We start from the raw sequence: 18,811 nt of genomic DNA, 5'->3' as shown, positions 1-18,811 counted from the left end.
TCGGAAGAGCCTGCGCATAAAGGCGCGTGGGCGGAGCTTCCGTCTTTCTTGTCTACTGGGCGTCAGTTCGACTGAGCAAGGCCTGAGCTCGGAGGCGGGGCTCCGGCTGACGCGCCGGGATTCGCTGAGGGCCGGTGGGTGGATCCGGGTTGACTGAAAGGAAAAGAGGCGGTGCAAGCCTCTTGGGCATGCGCCGCCCGGCTGGGGAGATGGGGCTTCGCGCGGGGACGGGCCTTCGCCGGGGGTGGGACTCCGGCCTCCGTGGCGGGTGGCTGGCGGTCCCGTTAGGTCTGAGGGAGCGATGGCGGCACGCGCGTTGAAGCTGCTGACCACACTGCTGGCTGTCGTGGCCACTGCCTCCCAAGCCGAGGTCGAGTCCGAGGCAGGATGGGGCATGGTGACGCCTGATCTGCTCTTCGCCGAGGGGACCGCAGCCTACGCGCGCGGAGACTGGCCCGGGGTGGTCCTGAGCATGGAACGGGCGCTGCGCTCCCGGGCAGCCCTCCGCGCCCTTCGCCTGCGCTGCCGCACCCAGTGTGCCGCCGACTTCCCGTGGGAGCTGGACCCCGACTGGTCCCCCAGCCCGGCCCAGGCCTCGGGCGCCGCCGCCCTGCGCGACCTGAGCTTCTTCGGGGGCCTCCTGCGCCGCGCCGCCTGCCTGCGTCGCTGCCTCGGGCCGCCGGCCGCCCACTCGCTCAGCGAAGAGATGGAGCTGGAGTTCCGCAAGCGGAGCCCCTACAACTACCTGCAGGTCGCCTACTTCAAGGTGCAGACCTGCCCGGAGCCGGGCGGCCGGGGTCCTTCTGGGGAGAGGAGTGTTGCAGGGGACCTGGGGAGCTTGGGGGATCGGGGAAGTGTCCGCAGGGAGGGGAAAGTGGCCTCCTGGCTAGGGAACTCTCCTCGGAGCCGGGGAGAGCTGCTTCCTGGCAGGAGACCTTCCTCGCCCAGTTCGCATGGGCAGATGCTAACCCCAAAGGTCCAGCCTGGGATTAGGGCACAGGCCAAGCAAAACTCATGGCCATTTTGTTCCCTGGGAAATCTGGAAGGAATTAAAGCGGCAGTTTGGGTCTCCCATCCTGATGTCATTGTAAGTGTCCGAGTGAGAAGCTAGTAGCGGTCTACAATATCTTCCTTCCGGTTGGTTTTCCAGTGGTGCTTTTCCTGCTGTTTGATTCAGCAGCTCTCTTTCAGGATGTGAGGTTGCCACGTCGCCGGCAGGGGCTGCCTGACCCTGCTTGTTGGGGGGGGGGCGGGGGGGACCTTCTGGCTAGTCTGTCAGGTTTACAAAGAAAATGAGTATTTTTAGGAATGCCAGAGTGCAATGTGTCCAAGTGTACAATTGGGCTTGGAGCGTTCCAGGCTTGTTTGGTGGTGGTGATGATGACGATGATGATGACGATAGCCAGCACGTACTTCCAGGCACTATTTTAAGCAGTTTGCATTTATTAATGCATTTGCCCTAATCTTCGCAATATCCTGTCAGGTAGATGCTGTTATTAGTCCCACTGTATTGGGAGTGGGGGGAGAAAGAGTTGTGCATTATATCTGTTATATCTGTAGTTTAAAAGACCTTCGATTCGACCTAAAGAGAGACTTAGAGATTCTTGGGGACCTCAGATTTCCACCCCCCCACAGCATTCTACCTACACAGTTCCCCTCATTTTTCCTAGTTACTCGGAAGAGCGCTGGACTTGAAATCAAAATAATTGCATTATGTCTTTGGTTATGTCGCTTCATCATAGCACTTTCTAAAACTATTTGACAAACATGTATTGCATACCTACTGCATTCCAGTTCTTGTACAAGTAATTAAATGCTCGACTAACGTCTTTGCTTTGTCTTGCTTTACGGTTAAGAGTTACTGTAGTAAGGGCTACTGCAAGGGCATATACTTAGGGCTGTGGGAGCACAAAGGAGGGAGACTCTAGCTTTATCTCAGAGAAATTAGACTTCAAAGAAGAGGTAATATTGAAGCCTGTCCTAAGTATTGCCAGGGGGAGAGGAAAGAAGGCTCCTCCAGCTAGAGGGAAAAGTAGAACCAAAGCATGATGTATTCAGGAAAAAAAAAAAATGAATTGTTGTGATTGCAATGTCGAGATGTGTGTGGGGAGTAGTAGGAGAAGAGGCTAGAAAGGTCAGTGAGGCCAGATTTGGAAGAGAATTCTGCGGACTGCAGGGAGCCATCCTCAGATTTGGGTTTTAAAATGCTTATTCTGGAAGCCATGGTGAATGAGCCTTGGAAGAAGGAGAAAGTGGTGGCACATGATTAGGAGACAGGCATTTGTCCCCAGAGAGGAGGTTAAGTACCTCAGTGCTTAGGGAGTAAAGAAGGCTGGGGGTGGAGAGAGGAGTGAGGACATGAGGGAGAACAGAGAAGGGCAGGGGCAGTGCTGAAAGACACGAGAGATAGAGTAATTGCATAAAAGGGACAGACCTGAGAAAATTTCTAATTTTACAGTTAAAGAAACTGAGGTACAGTGATGGGGAGTTATTTACCTTGGGTCACCTAACCAGGGCTGACTCTTTTAGTGTGACTTTACTAGTACCAATGGTAAGAAAATAAGTTTTCTTAGCATATTAATCATACCACCTAAAATTTATTGAGCGCTTAATCTGTGCCCAGCACCATGTATTACAGGCAGCACGTATATTATCTCGTTGAACTCTCAACAATGCTAGGAGATAGCTAGAGAACGCTATCTCCAGATGATAGAGTAGGGAAACTGAGTTTAGAAAGTAAACTTTAAGTATCTTGTCTACTGCCCAGCCAGTCAGTGAGTCATTAAGCCCAGATGTGCTGCTGGCTGGTCTCTTTTCTTTCTTTCTTTTTTTTTTTTTGAGATGGAGTCTCGCTGTTGCCAGGCTGGAGTGCAGTGGTGGCCTCGGTTCACTGCAACCTCTGACTTCTGGTTTTCTGGTTCAAGTGATTCTCCTGCCTCAGCCTCCCGAGTAGCTGGGATTACAGGCACGTGCCATCACACCTGGTTAACTTTTGTATTTTTAGTAGAGACGGGGCTTCACCATATTGGCCAGGATGGTCTCGATCTCCTGACCTTGTGATCCACCTGCCTTGGCCTCCCAAAGTGCTGGGATTACAGGCGTGAGCCACCACGCCGGCCCTCTTTTCTTTTTTTTTTTTTTGAGATGGAGTTTCGCTCTTGTTGCCCAAGCTAGAGTGCAATGGTGCGATCTCGGCTCACTGCAACCTCCACTGCCTGGGTTCAAGCGATTCTCCTGCTTCAGCCTCCCGAGTAGCTGGGATTACAGGCACACGCCACCATGCCCAGCTATTTTTTGTACTTTTAGTAGAGATGGGGTTTCACCATGTTGGTCAGGCTGGTCTCAAACTCCTGACCTCATGATCTGCCCGCCTCAGCCTCCCAAAGTGCTGGGATTACAGGCGTGAGCCCCCGTGCCCGGCCACGGCTGGTCTCTTTGATACCAGTGTCCACATAGTTAATTACTAGATCATCAGTGATTTACTTGGTTGGATTCTATATATGAAACCTGTGTTACTTTGACATGCTGGAGTCCATTGCTGTGGGCATTGAAATAGGTCTGTAGCCTATTTCTCCCCCTTGGATTTCTTTTTTTTTTTTTTTTTTTTTTGAGACAGAGTCTTGCTCTGTCACCCAGGCTGGAGTACAGCGCCGCGATCTTGGCTCACTGTAACTTCCGCCTCCCAGGTTCAAGCGATTCTCCTGCCTCAGCCTCCTAAGAAGCTGGGATTACGGGTGTGCGCCACAACGCCCAGCTAATTTTTGTATTTTTGGTAGAGATGGGGTTTCACCATGTTGTCCAGGCTGGTCTCAAACTCCTGACCTCAAGTAATCTGCCTGCTTCGGCCTCCCAAAGTGCTGGGATTATAGGCGTGAGCTACTGCCCCCGACCACCCCCTCTGATTTCTTGGAGCTATTTGTTTGAACCTCATGAGCCCTGAGCTTTGAGTCAGAAAATACTATGTCTGGACTTAGTAAAAGACCTTAGAATTTTTGGCCATCCACCTTTTCCCTAAATGTCTCAAAAATTCTTCATTTTATTTTATGCAAAAAAAAAATTTTTTTTTCTAGAAAAATTCTTAGGCATAGTCTGTTAGCTGCTCTTTTTTCTCTACCCCTAAATCCTTGAAGTCACAGAATTTCTTCAGCTCAGGCATTACATTTGAATCATGAAATATATATATATGTGTATTCTTTTTTTCTTTTTTTTTTTTTGAGTCAGGGTCCTGCTCTGTCACCCAAGCTGGAGTGCTGTGGCACCATCTTGGCTCACTGCAACCTCTGCCTCCCAGGCCCAAGCGATCCTTCCACCTCAGCCTGCAGAGTAGCTGGGACTACAGGCATACAGTACCATGTAATTTTTGTATTTTTTGTAAAGACAGGGTTTCACCATGTTGCCCAGACTGGTCTTGAACTCCTGAGCTCAAGTGATCCACCTGCCTTGGCCTCTGAAAATGCTGGGATTACAGACCTGAGCCACTGCGCCCGGCATGAAAACATATTATGTGGGCAGTCAGTCTTTCACAGCACTCCCCATACAGTATGACCTTTGTTTTAAAATAGAACATTGCTACTTCCTATAATCTGGGGAACCCCTAAATCTGACTTGGGAAAGAGCTACAAATCTGCCCAGGGCACTGTGCTCCTAATCTGTCGTGGGTAGTTCCTGCAATAGGTGTGCTTCCTGGGGCTGGCAGGGGCTGGGCATGCTGAGTGGAGGGCTCAGGGAGGCAGGGATTTCCTGTTTATGTGGACTGCTCATGTGGACACAAACGTTCAGAGTTTGGATGTGAGTACTACCTACCTTCTCATGCTTCATTCTTAGATCAACAAGTTGGAGAAAGCTGTCGCCGCAGCACACACCTTCTTCGTGGGCAATCCTGAGCACATGGAAATGCGGCAGAACCTAGACTATTACCAAACCATGTCTGGAGTGAAGGAGGCTGACTTCAAGGATCTTGAGACTCAACCCCATATGGTGAAAAAAACTTTATCCCCATCTTTCTCTCTTTCTTTTTAAATTTATTTTAGAGACAGTCTTGCTCTGTCACCCAGGCTGGAGTGCAGTGGCTTGATCATAGCTCACTGTAACCTCAAATTCCTGGATTCAAGCGACCCTCTAGTCTCGGCCTCCTGAGTAGTTGGGACTACAGGCATGCATTCTTTTGTTTTTTTTTAAATGACATTACTAAGGTTGTTTTCTAATTACATTACAGAAGTAATAAATGTTCATTGTATAACATTGTAGAAATGTAGGTAAGTATAAAACAAAAAGTAATCATTTGTAATACTGCCACCTTAAGAAAACCAGTTTATATTTTGCCCTATTTTTTAAGTCTTCCGTATATGATTTTTTTCATCTAATTTGGTGTTATATTGTGTATGCATTTTTTATCATCTTTTTTATTTTTTTTGAGGCAGGGTCTCACTTTGTCGTCCAGGCTGCAGTGCAATGGTGTGATCATGGCTCACTGCAGCCTTGACCTCCTGGGCTCAAGTGATCCTCCCACCTCAGCCTCACAAATAGCTGGGACTAGAGGCATGCACCACCACACCCAGCTATTGTTTTTATTTTTTGTAGAGACGGGGTCTCACTGTGTTGCCCAGGCTGATTTCAAACTCCTGGCCTCAAGCGATCCTACTGCCTTGGCCTCCCAAAGTGCTGGGATTACAGGTGTGAGCCACCATGGCCAGCCCCATCATCATTTTTTAACTAACATTATTATCATGAGTCTTTTCTCATGTCTTCAGTTTTATTTGAAAACATAATTGTTTATGGCTGCATGATAGCCCATCTTATGCAGAGACTATATTAATTCACTAGTCACATTTTTTTGTCATGTATGTTTTTGATTTTCACTACAATAAATGTTACAGTATCCCTCAATGTTCTTATTCTATTTGTTTAGCAGGAAAAGTCTGTTCCAAAGGAGAGACTGTCTGTGATGATATAGCATTTTATAGAGAGCTTACGGTTCCTTACATTTTAATTATGAAATAGGAATGTTAGAAACAATATAAGAATGACTTTTAGGCCAGGCGCAGTGGCTAACACCTGTAATCCCAGCACTTTGGGAGGCCGAGGTGGGTGGATCACTTGAGGTCAGGAGTTTGAGACCAGCCTGGCTAATATGGTGAAACCCCATCTCTACTAAAAATACAAAAATTAGCCAGGCATGGTGGCGCGCACCCGTAATCCCAGCTACTCGACACGGAGGCAGGAGAATAGCTTGAACCCGGAAGGTGGAGGTTGCAGTGGGCCAAGATTGTGCCACTGCACTCCAGCCTGGGTGACAGAGCAAGAGTCAAAAAAAAAAAAAAAAAAAAGAATGACTTTTAAAAGTAAGTTGTGGCCAGGTGCAGTAGATCACACCTGTCATCCCAGCACTTTGGAAGGCCAAGGAGGGTAGATCACAAGGTCAGGAGATCGAGACCATCCTGCCCAACATGGTGAATCCCTGTCTCTACTAAAAATACAAAAATTAGCTGAGCGTGGTGGTGTGTGCCTGTATTCCCAGCTACTCAGGAGCCTGAGGCAGGAGAATTGCTTGAACCCGGGAGGCGGAGGTTGCAGTGAGCTGAGATTGCGCCACTGCATTCCAGCCTGGGTGACAGAGCGAGACACCATCACAAAAAAAAAAAAAAAAGTAAGTTGTGTCGGCCGGGCATGGTGGCTCATGCCTGTAATCCCAGCACTTTGGGAGGCCAAGGTGAGTGGATCACTTGAGGCCAGAAGTTCAAGACCAGCCTGGCCAACGTGGTGAAATCCTGTCTCTACTACAAATACAAAAATTAACCAGGTGCGATGGTGTATGCCTGTAATCCCAGCTTCTCAGGAGGCTGAGGCGCTAGAATCACTTGAACCCAGGAGGTGGAGGTTGCAGTGAGCTGAGATCATGCCACTGCCCTCCAGCCTGGGCTGTCTGTCTCAAAAAAAAAAAAGACTCTGTCTCAAAACAAAACAAAACAAAAAGTAAGTTGTGTTTATTTGAAAACTGTTAGCCCTACAAAAAAGTGCAAGAACCTGGGCCAGGCACAGTGGCTCACGCCTGTAATCCCAGCACTTTGGGAGGCCGAAGCGGGCAGGTCACCTGAGGTCAGGAGTTCAAGACCAGCCAGACCAACATGACAAAACCCCATCTCTACTAAAAACACAAAATTAGCCAGGCATGGTGGCGCACACCTGTAATCCCAGCTACTCTGGAGGCTGAGGCAGGAGAATTGCTTGAACCCTGGAGGCGGAGGTTGCGGTGAGTCAAGATCGCACCATTGCACTCCAGCCTGGGCAACAAGAGTGAAACTCCAACTCAAAAAAAAAAAAAAAGTGCAAGAATCTATCACTAATGGGAGGGGGGGAGGGGCGGAGAAAAGTACAAGAAAATCATAATGAACTCCCAGATATCTTTCATCTAGATTAAGAGTTAAATGTTTTTTGGCCAGGCACAGTGGCTCACACCTGTAATCCCAGCACTTTAGGAGGCCAAGGTGGGAGGATTGCTTGAGGTTAGGAGTTCGAGACCAGCCTGGCCAACATGTTGAAACCCCGTCTTTACTAAAATACAAAAATTAGCTGGGCACAGTGTAATCCCAGCTACTAGAGAGGCTGAGGCAAGAGAATCGCTTGAACCCAGGAGGTGGAGGTTGCAGGTGAGCTGAGATTGTGCCACTGCAGTACAGCCTGGGCAACAGAGTGAGACTCTCTCAAAAAAAGAAAAAAAGAGCTAAATGTTTTTAAATTTCCAGAGCTAAATGTTTTGTAAAGACCATTTACAAAAGGCCTTCCTTCTGTAGTGGTACCCAGGTCACCCCTTTCCATCCATAACCTGAGGAACAGGAAATTAGGACCCCTGTGAAGGTGGCTGAGGGCAAGGAGAGAGGGTTCCTCCTCTGTGGCCTGCATTTGAGTGCCCCTTCTTCCCAGTAGCAAGAATTTCGACTGGGAGTGCGACTCTACTCAGAGGAACAGCCACAGGAAGCTGTGCCCCACCTAGAGGCAGCGCTGCAAGAATACTTTGTGGCCTATGAGGAGTGCCGTGCCCTCTGCGAAGGGCCCTATGACTACGATGGCTACAACTACCTTGAGTACAACGCTGACCTCTTCCAGGCCATCACAGGTGCGTGCATTTCAGAGCCAGACCTTCAGCCAGGCCTCCTGGGACTCTAAGGTCACCATCTGATAATATAAATGGGGAATTTTCACCCTCATTCCTCAATTTATTAAATCTGAGAAGCTGATGAAAAATTGCTTCCATTTGGATTTGTTCATCTTAACCAGAATTTGAGTCCTAAAGAGTGACCTCATAGTTATTCCTTCTCTTTGATTCCTTTCAGATCATTATATCCAGGTCCTCAGCTGTAAGCAGAACTGCGTCACTGAGCTTGCTTCCCACCCAAGTCGAGAGAAGCCCTTTGAAGACTTCCTCCCATCACATTATAATTATCTGCAGTTTGCCTACTATAACAGTAAGGCCTACTTTCCTTCCTCCTTCTCTGCTGGCTAACTAAGTAACTAAAGGCAAGGTGGGCAGGGATTACAGCCACTTACTTCCTCAAGGTGTTTGGCTTCTTTCAGTAGCTATGGGAGGCACCATGCCAAGTGATCCCTGGGTAGTTTGTTATAAACAACTGGCCTAGGAAGCCAATACCAGCAACCCAAAAAGCTGGGGGAGGGAGACTTAGGACCTCATCTCTTGTCCCTTCTATAACTTGTAATCTATTTTTGCTTTTGAATTAAAGTTAACAGCAAAATAAGGGTATGCCACTGTTTAAACTAGCTCAGAGGACATTTGCCAGCCCTGTCCCTGGTATAGCACTGATGCTTTTGTGGGGCTGCCAATTAATACCCAGAAAACCAACTCTTTGCAGAGTTCCTACTGTGTGCTAAGCATTACAAACATATTGATGAGTGTACAATATTTACAGTTGAGTTGAGGTGACTAACAAATATCAACAAGAACTATTTTGCCAAAGAGACAATCTGCTATTGTAATCTTCCCTGTCTTCTGAAAATCTATAGAAAAAAGAAGGTAGGAAGACAGGGAGATTGATCTAATGATTGACTGTATTGAGGCAAAATATTAAGGGGTATTGGAATTATTTGTGAATCTTAAAAGATGTAGGCATTCAGAGAATTCTGATTCTTTTCTCTTTCATTGTTAGGCAGCCCTGAGGACATTGACCACCTCACCTTAAAATTAATCACACATTCTATGTGTATTCCATAACTCCTGACCCTGAAATCAGGCCATCATGTTAAGTAGCAGGCACCACCTTGTCATATTGCCATTGCCTCAAGCTTTGTGGAGACTGAACACTAAGTGGTCCCTGGTGCCAGGATTTGATCCTTTCCTTTTGACTCTTTCCTCTCAGCCATTCTTCTTTCCACTTTGCAGTTGGGAATTATTCACAGGCTGTTGAATGTGCCAAGACCTATCTTCTCTTCTTCCCCAATGACGAGGTGATGAACCAAAATTTGGCCTATTATGCAGCTATGCTTGGAGAAGAACACACCAGATCCATCGGCCCCCGTGAGGTGAGAGACTTCCTTCTGTTATGACAGCTGCCAGCTGAACTCAGACCTGAGGGCAGAAGAGTGGGGTAGCAGAGAGGATTCAGTGCTGCACATGCAGGGCAGGGGCCAGGTGTCAGTGTCGGGGCCAGATGTGAGTTCACTCACTTGGCTTGTTATTCAGAGGAGAAGGGAGCACAGGGAGGGAGTGTGGGGAGTACATAGGAGCCTCAATTAGCGTTATCTGGGCCCAGAAGTCTATTCTCTGAGTCCCGCAGAACTGCGCAGCAGGCATATTCTTTCCCCTCTTGGCACCCCTAACTTGGACACTCGATATTATTTGGCCAAGATCTATCATTTTTCACTTAATACTGGGTTTGTTTTTTTTTCTGCTCACCTGTTTTCTGTCTCCATTTTCTTTCCCATCTCTTCTTCTTCCTGCATTGTTTGTTCTCTCCCATCTTTCAGCATTTTCCCTGTCTCTCTCCAAAACCAGGAGAAATATCTGTATAACACGAAGACTGCTGCGCTGAAGGGAGACACCCAGGCTCTTCCTTCAGAGCTCTGGAGCCTGAGTGCCTCCGGTAGAAACAGCCTCTTGCTGCCCGTCCCATGTGGGTTGTCATTGTAGTTGTCCTCTTTAGCCACTAGATGGTGACCATCTGGCTTTAAGATGGCACTTCCAGTCTCTTTTGTCTTGCTTGGTTAATACCTTTTCCCTGCCTTCCTTATGGCCATTAAGGGGAGTCTGAGGGGAGTGAGGAGAAATAAACCCATGTGGCCAATCTAGCATTTTTAACTAGAAGTCCCCTTTTGGAAAGAAGGTAACTAACATTTGTTGAGCCCCTGTCCAGGCAAAGCTCTGTGCGGGGTGGGCTGTATCCATCATCTCATTTAATCATCACAGCCGCCCTGCAAGGTCGGCACTCTTCTTTCCACTTTGGGGATGAGGACTGTTAGCATCTGAGAGATGAAGTAACTTGTGCAGTGGCTTGTGGCCAGTTAGTGGTGACCAGAATCTGTTCCCGGCTTGGCCCCAGTGCAGGCACAGCTCCAGACACATGGCTGACACTCAATAAATCAGCATTGAATGAATAAAGGATGGAAGTGGGGTTTGCTTCATAGCAGCTTTATAGGGTCATTGGAGAGTGTTAAATGAGATAACATAGCATTGGTGACAGAAGCCAGTAATGTAAACTCCTGAGGAGAAAACGTCTCTCCTCCTCTTAGGTAAATATAGTAGATGACATAGGATTCGTTGACTCCTTTAATTCCTCCTTGAACTGCCTCATGTTTTATTTCAACTGATGATGTCTTTTTCTCTTCCTTCCTCCTCCTGCTGCTTGGAGATTAGCAGGGCACCTAGGGAAAGATGTGACCCTGGAAGGTACTCAGTTTCCCTGCCCTGGGTAAGCCTTGCCCGGGAGTCCATGTGGGAAGGCCAGAGTGCCAGGCCCTCCCACTGCAGCTGCTCATCCTCAGGGAGGGGTGTGGTCTGGTTAGGGTCTGAGAGGAGGCAGGTGGCAGAGCAGGAAGCACATGGGCTTTAGGACTGTAAAGACCCGGCTTTGTCTGTCCAAATGCACGTTCTGCTATGAAAAAAAAAGAAAAAGATAATAGAAGACCTGGGTTTGACTGTAGGTCGCTGCTCTCCCGTGTCCTGTAGTGTCACCTTAGACAGTGGTACATCTCCTCTGTGCCTCAGATGCTTCCTCTGTAGAATGAGCGTACTAGTATCAACCTCAGATGTGGCTATGAAGATCAAATTAATAACGTGTCAGTTGCCTAATGCCTGATTCCTTTTCCTGCTTTGTGCACTCCTGTACAAGTCAAGAAGGAATTCTCCTTCTTTGAAGAATATTTCCACTTGTGAGAATCATCAGATTTTCTGTCCTAGAGACTAATGGGGGTTGGGATGGGGGAGGAGCAGGGCTTTTTCCCTTAAGGAAAGCCTGGTTATTCCAGTACCTCAGAGGTACTGTTGCTTGTGCCAGGCAGAGGAGCCCTTGGACACAGAAATTAGACTTTTGTCTCAAACTGGGGAACAGACAGAGAGCATTGGTAGGGAGAGGAGGCCTCAGGTCACATGGGAGCGTCAATGTGGGGTGCCAGGGAGGGGAACTCCCAGAGGTTAAAAGACAGGGCTGAGTTCTGGGGGATTTGTTTGCCTTTGTACCCTCAGAGTGCCAAGGAGTACCGACAGCGAAGCCTACTGGAGAAAGAACTGCTTTTCTTCGCTTATGATGTTTTTGGAATTCCCTTTGTGGATCCGGTGAGCTAGGATACAGGAGCCGGAAGGGAGCGGGGAAAGAGTGAGCGGGGGAGATGAATGGGGAGGAGGGGAACACTGTGCGATTCTGAGAGAAAACTTGTTGGAGGCTGAGCCTAGCTAGCCTGGGATCTGTGCAAGGCAGGGATGAGACACAGATGAAAGGGGAACACTGGGCAGCTAGAAGGGACTTAGATATGGAAACCTCCCATTTTGTCTCCTGAAAGGAAGAGGGTTTTAAGCTGGATTACTCCTGTGGGCCTTATTTTATGCACTGAGACACCTGGAAGATTAAGTAGATCATCTTACCTTTTTCATTTCTTCCTGACCTCCTTAGGATTCATGGACTCCAGAAGAAGTGATTCCCAAGAGATTGCAAGAGAAACAGAAGTGAGGACCTTGAAGAAACTGCATGGTTGGATCAGTCTGATGAAGCACTTGAGGCTTCCTGAGCCCAGGCAGATGTGAACTCCTGGCAAGGGGTGGGCAGGTCCAGTTTGGGAAGTCGGGGTGGAGCCCAGGGCTGGCCCTGGAATGCAGTCCTCAGAGCGGCTATGCTCATAGGTCAGAACGGGAAACAGCCATACGCATCTCTCAGGAGATTGGGAACCTTATGAAGGAAATCGAGACCCTTGTGGAAGAGAAGACCAAGGAGTCATTGGATGTGAGCAGACTGACCCGGGAAGGTGAGAGGACGGAGATAGGGGCATGTCTGGCTGTTGTCAGGGAGCCAAGCAGGTCACTCCACATTTGCCAGGCAGCACTCCACCCCAGCATTGCAGAGCTCACCATGAGCCAGCCTTAGAGTGCAAGTTCAGTGGGCATCCTTCCTAACTCACCAGCGGGACTTTCAGCTGGAAAGAGCACTGAGAATCATCCTTTGGTTTAGAAATCAGACTCCGGGATGTCATGGTGTACACTCGTAATCCCAGCTACTCAGCAGGCTGAGGCAGGAGGATCACTTGAGCCCAGGAGTTTGAATCCAGCCTGGGCAATATAGCAAGACCTCATCTTTAAAAAAAAAGAAAAGAAAGAAATGAGACTCCTGTGTCACAGAAACACGAGTGACTAGTGTCCACTTCCATAGGTATTAACTCATCCTGTCTCCCCACTCCCAAACTGTTTTCTCCCAGTTTTTACCATTTGTCCCGTTACTGAGACTCAACGCCTTCAGGCCTCCTTTGGCTCTTCTTCCTCCTGTGCCTGTTTTCTGCAAGCTGCTGGGAAGGCCTACTGATTATGGCTGTGCTCTGCAGTGCTTCTCAGCTGTCTCCCCAGACTTTTCCGTTTTTCATTGCCTCAGGCCTCCTTCAGGCCCTGGCACCTCCTATCTGCACCCACCCTCTCCTCGTCTGGCCTGTCCTTGCCCTTGCCCACACATGGTAGCTAGGCCAGTCTTCCAGACACTGGTCTCTGACCCATCCTCCGTTCCTGCCCCTTAACCGAATGTTCTGCTCTTGTCCTGTTTACACCTTCTCTTCACACGGGACTGCACCTTGTTCTGTGAGTCCGCCCACTGCCCACCAGTCTGTGTTTATGCCTGGCTGTCCTAGTACGCTTCCCACCATCCCTGCCCATGAGGACATCTGAGATACACCCTGCAAAGCCTTTCTTTTTTTTTTTTCGGAGACGGAGTCTCACTCTGTCGCCCAGGCTGGAGTGCAGTGGCGCGATCTTGGCTCTCTGCAACCTCCACATCCCGGGATCATCAAGCAATTCTCCTGCCTCAGCCTCCCAAGTAGCTGGGATTTCAGGCACGTGGCACCATGCCTGGCTAATTTTTTTGTATTTTTAGTAGAGACAGGGTTTCACCACGTTGGCCAGGCTGGTCTCAAACTCCTGACCTTATGATCTGCCTGCCCCGGCCTCCCGAAGTGCTGGGATTACAGGCGTGAGCCACTGTGCCCTGCCGTAAAGCCTTTCTTAACCTTCCAGATGATTGGAGTCCCCTCCTTTCTTTTGAACTTCTTAGGGCATTTATGGTCTGTCTTGTGCTAGTTATTGGCATAATTGTTAGAGAACAGGTACTGTCTTCTAGGATTCATCTCTCACCCTGTCTGGCACAGTTCCTGGTACACACTGAGGCTTCAGTTATTGAGTGGAGTTGAACTGAGTCTCTAGTGTTTGTATGTCCCTAGCACAGAGAAACACCATGAGAACTGTAAGAAAGAAATGTTGACCTTTACCCTATAGTTGCTTAAATTAACAGTGGTTAATTAAACAAGATTAGCGTATGAAAAGAATTTGTCCAGCATTCCTTTGTTTTCAGACCACATTCACTTTGTTATTTCTCTTGATTCTTATAACTGAGAGGTGAGTCATGCAGATTGCAAGATCCTTATTTTAAATGAATAATGATGATGATATCATGGTAGCCAAACTTTTGAGGACTTACCATGTGCCAAATATTGTGCTAAGCTTTTAACTTGCCTTCCTTGTTCTTAACATTATACTGGCATCAAACATGTAAGGTAGATGCTGTTTGATAGATGAGAACATTTTAATTAATTAAAATTAACCTCAGGGAGATTAAGTAACTTGCCAAGGTCACACAGCTAATCAATGGAGGATCTAGGAGTCAAAGTCAGTTCTTCCTCATTCTGGAGCTCATGTTTTAGGATTGTGTTTCTGATGTTTCCTCAACAGTGTGTCATGGCCCAAGAGCCAGCAGCTATTTGGTCATGGAGCTGGGACTGGGAATCTCATCTTTCAGCTCTATGTTCTGTCCTCTGGACCATTCTACCTTTGAAAATGACCTAGCAGGAGATTTTGCTGGTGAAGAGGAAACAGCTGGAATTTCTATTTGTGACAAGGAGGCAATATCCAATGGAGAGTCTTTGGTCTAGCTGCTGCTAGATTTAGCTAGAGTTTTGTCATTGCTTTGCAGGTGGCCCCCTGCTGTATGAAGGCATCAGTCTCACCATGAACTCCAAACTCCTGAATGGTTCCCAGCGGGTGGTGATGGATGGCGTAATCTCTGACCACGAGTGTCAGGAGCTGCAGAGGCTGACCAATGTAAGGGAAGCCCAGTGACTGCCCCTTCCCCTGAGGGTCCAGCATCCCCCCACCAAGTGCCCCTTGGGTGGTAGCCTTTGCCTTCCTCTTCCTGGCCACAGTTGACCACCTCTTCTCAAGCCCTCAGCTGCCCTGGCTAACATCACCTTGTGTTTTGGGCCTTGTAGGTGGCAGCAACCTCAGGAGATGGCTACCGGGGTCAGACCTCCCCACATACTCCCAATGAAAAGTTCTATGGTGTCACTGTCTTCAAAGCCCTCAAGGTAAGATCAACACCGGGCATTCTAGAGTGTGGAGAAAGGGGTGGGGAAGGGGGAAGCTCAGGCTTTGAGGAAGAGTTGGGGCTGGTGACAGGAAAGGTGAAGAGGGTCCCCCTGCCAACATTCCTGTTGCCAGGAAGCGAGGATGAGTTATGTTGAGTGAGGTTCACTTTTGAATCCTGTTAGACCGAGTGTAATCAAAACAGAGGGAGCAGGATAAGACTGTTCGCCAAAGCTATGAGAATGCTTTCTTTAGAAAGGCTGATTCCAGAGGGCTGTGCTTCTGTGCAGGATGCACAGCGTGCTCATAAAGAGAGATAGGAAGGAGAGGAGGAAGAGGAATATGGTAGGGGTATTGGGCGTGGGCAGCAGAGGCTGCAGCTTCAGTGGGGATGTGGGGACGTGGGATGGGCCTGGTCCTCACTGTCTCTGGCGGCCTAAAGAGGGGCATTGCGTTAGTCCGTTTTCACGCTGCTGATAAAGACGTACCTGAGACTGGGCAATTTACAAAAGAAAGAGGTTTAATTGGACTTACAGTTCCATGTGGCTGGGGAAGCCTCACAATTATAGTGGAAGGCAAAGAAGAGCAAGTCACGTCTTACATGGATGGCAGCAGGCAGAGAGAACTTCTGCAGGCAAACTCCCATTTTTTTTAAAGCCATCAGATCTCGTGAGACTTATTCACTATTATGAGAACAGCATGGGAAAGATCCACCCCCATGATTCAGTCATCTCCCACCGGGTCCCTTCCACAACACATGGGAATTATGGGAACTACAAGATAAGATTTGGGTAGGGACACAGAGCCAAACCATATCAGGCATTCAGGGCAGCTGACCACCTGTCTCCTTGGCAGCTGGGGCAAGAAGGCAAAGTTCCTCTGCAGAGTGCCCACCTGTACTACAACGTGACAGAGAAGGTACGGCGCATCATGGAGTCCTACTTCCACCTGGATACGCCCCTCTACTTTTCCTACTCTCATCTGGTGTGCCGCACTGCCATCGAAGGTGGGCCTCATTACCCCTGCAGCACCCCCCACGCATGCTGCACCTCAGCTCTGTGCTGGATGCTGAAGACACAGAACAGGATGTGGTCCCTTTTCTCCAGTTGGGGAACCCATGTAAACACGTGGGTGGCATCCCAGTGTGATGCATGCCACGGTAGCATGGAGGAAGTTATAGTCAACCTACCTGGGGATCAAAGAGGCTTCCCAGAGGGAAACAGGGTGCAGCCAGAAAGGCAGCCACCCCTCACTCATCACACAATGCACGTTCATGGGGAAGCTGGCGCTAAACCATTCGTAGAGGACCTGCTTCCAGGTTGGGGTTTCATACAGAGCTGAGCAGCTCCCTCGCTGCCATCTGTTGAAAGACAGCCCTCAACAGAAGGGTTTGTTAAAAGCAAAAATAATAACAACAACAACAAAAAGAAGGCCATGTTTCTTTGAGACATGGTCTTCCTCTGTCACTCAGGCTGGAGTGCAATGGAGCAGGCTTGACCTCCTGGGCTCATGATCCTCCTACCTCAGCCTCCTTAGTTTTGCAGGATGAATACGATTATGGAGTACTCCGGGTGGTGGGACGGTGTTTGCACAGGAGTGGAGGCATTGTGCAGCCCGGTAGTCAGGGGAACTAAGAAAGGTGCCAAATCCTGGAGAGCTACATTCAAGGGAATTTTTATCCTTTAGCTCAACCATAGCTATATGGCAGATTGTCTTTTACTAATTGTTAAATACCAAATTTGTGAGAGAGCTGCGTGATCTACAAGTGAGAGTCGCCTGGAGGTTATTCCTCATTCCCTCGCCCACCCACATTCGCTTTTGCATGTCCGAGAAGGGGAGAGGTTCGGTCAGTGCTGCAAGGATCCCATGTGACCCAGAGCCGGCTCTGTCATACTGGAGCCTCCAGCAGGCCCCTGGCACTGACGGCCATTGGTAGGTGGCACAGATCAGAGGGCTTTCCTCTGCCTCAGGATGTTTGGAATTCTGTCAGAATCTGGGCACACCCAAAGGGACCAGTCAGACACACAACTGGGTGTGTCACAAGCCCCCGGTGGGAGAGCACGGGCACAGGCGCCAGGAGGCCAGGGAGGCCTCATCAAGCAGTGAAGGACGTGGTGAGGCCTTGGCTTTTAAAGGATTCATTTTGCTGCTGTGTGTGCGGAGAGATTTCAAACCAAAAAGGGAAGCTGGTCGGCAATGACCTCTGTGGACAAGGGCAAAGCCCTAAACTCAGGAAGTGGCAGTGGGAGGAGGAAGAAGCAAGGCCCCGGGAAGGTGCAGGAGGTGGATGGACAGGTGCAGGAGGTGGATGGACAGGACTTGGTGACTGGCTGGACAAGTGGGAATGGAGAAGGAGGCACCCACCACGACGTGACGGTGCCTACACAGAGCATGCCAAAGGTTTGCGTTGGGGAAAGACATGGTCTGCCTGGCATTTGACAGTGAGCCCGGTCTGTTCCCTCTCGTGACCTTCTCCCTGCATGGTTTCTCCACCCACCCCACCCTAGAGCCCCACTGAAGTTCATGCTTTCCCTTTGCTAGCCAGCTCTTCTCTGCTCTGCTTCCTGCCACTTGGCCCCATCTCCTGCAGTCCTGATGGAGGGCTGACCCCCTCTGTGCTATGTCCTTCCCACCTCCTGACCCCTCATTCTCGCTTCCCTGGGCCTTTGTATTTTGTAAAGTCCAGCTACAAACCAAGGTTGTGCCATTCTGCCCATGATCTGTCCTTGGATGGAGCCCTTCATTCCTGCTTGCCACACCCTGCTTACTTCTGCCAAGAACTGTCCTAGGAAGCCTGCAGACTTGTCCTGACCCCTAGGCTTGTGGCTTAGCAAAAGACACCCCCCTAGTTCATTGGGCATTCCATAGACTCAAACACATTTTGGGAAGCACCTCCCCTGCCAAGAAGAGAGCTATGCTGTCTCCCGAGGTGCTCCCTTGCTAACGTGTGATGTTCGCCCCAGAGGTCCAGGCAGAGAGGAAGGATGATAGTCATCCAGTCCACGTGGACAACTGCATCCTGAATGCCGAGACCCTCGTGTGTGTCAAAGAGCCCCCAGCCTACACCTTCCGGGACTACAGGTGAGTGCGGGGCAGGTGCAGGGTGGGGAGGTCTGTGCCCTCCTCAGAGGCCCCACAGTGCCCTGCCCTCTACCACCCCCCCACCCTAGCACACACACACCTCTACCACCCCACCCTATAACACACACACCTCTACCACCCCACCCTAACACACACACACACCTCTACCACCCCACCCCCCCCCCCCCCCCCCCCCCCCCCCCCCACCCTAACACACACACACACCTCTACCACCCCACCCTAACACACACACACCTCTACCACCCCACCCTAACACACACACACCTCTACCACCCCACCCTAACACACACACACACCTCTACCACCCCACCCCACCCTAACACACACACACACCTCTACCACCCCCCCACCCCCCCCCCCCCCCCACACCACCTCTACCACCCCACCCTAACACACACACACCACCCACCCCCCACCCTAACACACACACACACCTCTACCACCCCACCCTAACACACACACACCTCTACCACCCCACCCTATAGCACACACACACCTCTACCACCCCACCCTAACACACACACACACCTCTACCACCCCACCCTAACACACACACACCTCTACCACCCCACCCACCCCCACCCTACCACCCCACCCTAACACACACACACCTCTACCACCCCACCCTAACACACACACACCTCTACCACCCCACCC

At 49.6% G+C, this 18,811-nt stretch overlaps 1 protein-coding gene across 2 annotated transcripts; it reads left to right on the top strand.

Annotated features, from left to right (window-relative positions):
- Window positions 1-194: 194 nt before the first annotated feature.
- P3H1 (prolyl 3-hydroxylase 1) lies at window positions 195-18,271 on the top strand. Of its 2 annotated transcripts, XM_030823623.1 has the most exons (12): window positions 195-766; window positions 4,825-4,977; window positions 7,924-8,113; window positions 8,331-8,462; window positions 9,392-9,531; window positions 11,690-11,779; window positions 12,114-12,166; window positions 12,341-12,462; window positions 14,664-14,791; window positions 14,959-15,054; window positions 15,908-16,058; window positions 18,016-18,271. In XM_030823623.1, exons 1-12 carry the CDS (start codon window positions 302-304, stop codon window positions 18,135-18,137), a joined length of 1,842 nt encoding a protein of 613 aa, XP_030679483.1. In that variant the 5' UTR covers window positions 195-301; the 3' UTR covers window positions 18,138-18,271. The 2 variants fall into 2 exon arrangements, with proteins under 2 accessions (XP_030679483.1, XP_030679482.1); XM_030823622.1 differs by lacking the exon at window positions 18,016-18,271 and having other exon boundaries at window positions 15,908-16,500.
- Window positions 18,272-18,811: the final 540 nt, after the last annotated feature.

Source organism: Nomascus leucogenys, chromosome 12, assembly GCF_006542625.1.
Source record: "Nomascus leucogenys isolate Asia chromosome 12, Asia_NLE_v1, whole genome shotgun sequence".
NCBI lineage: Eukaryota > Metazoa > Chordata > Mammalia > Primates > Hylobatidae > Nomascus > Nomascus leucogenys.
This window is presented reverse-complemented; position numbering and strand designations above follow the sequence as displayed.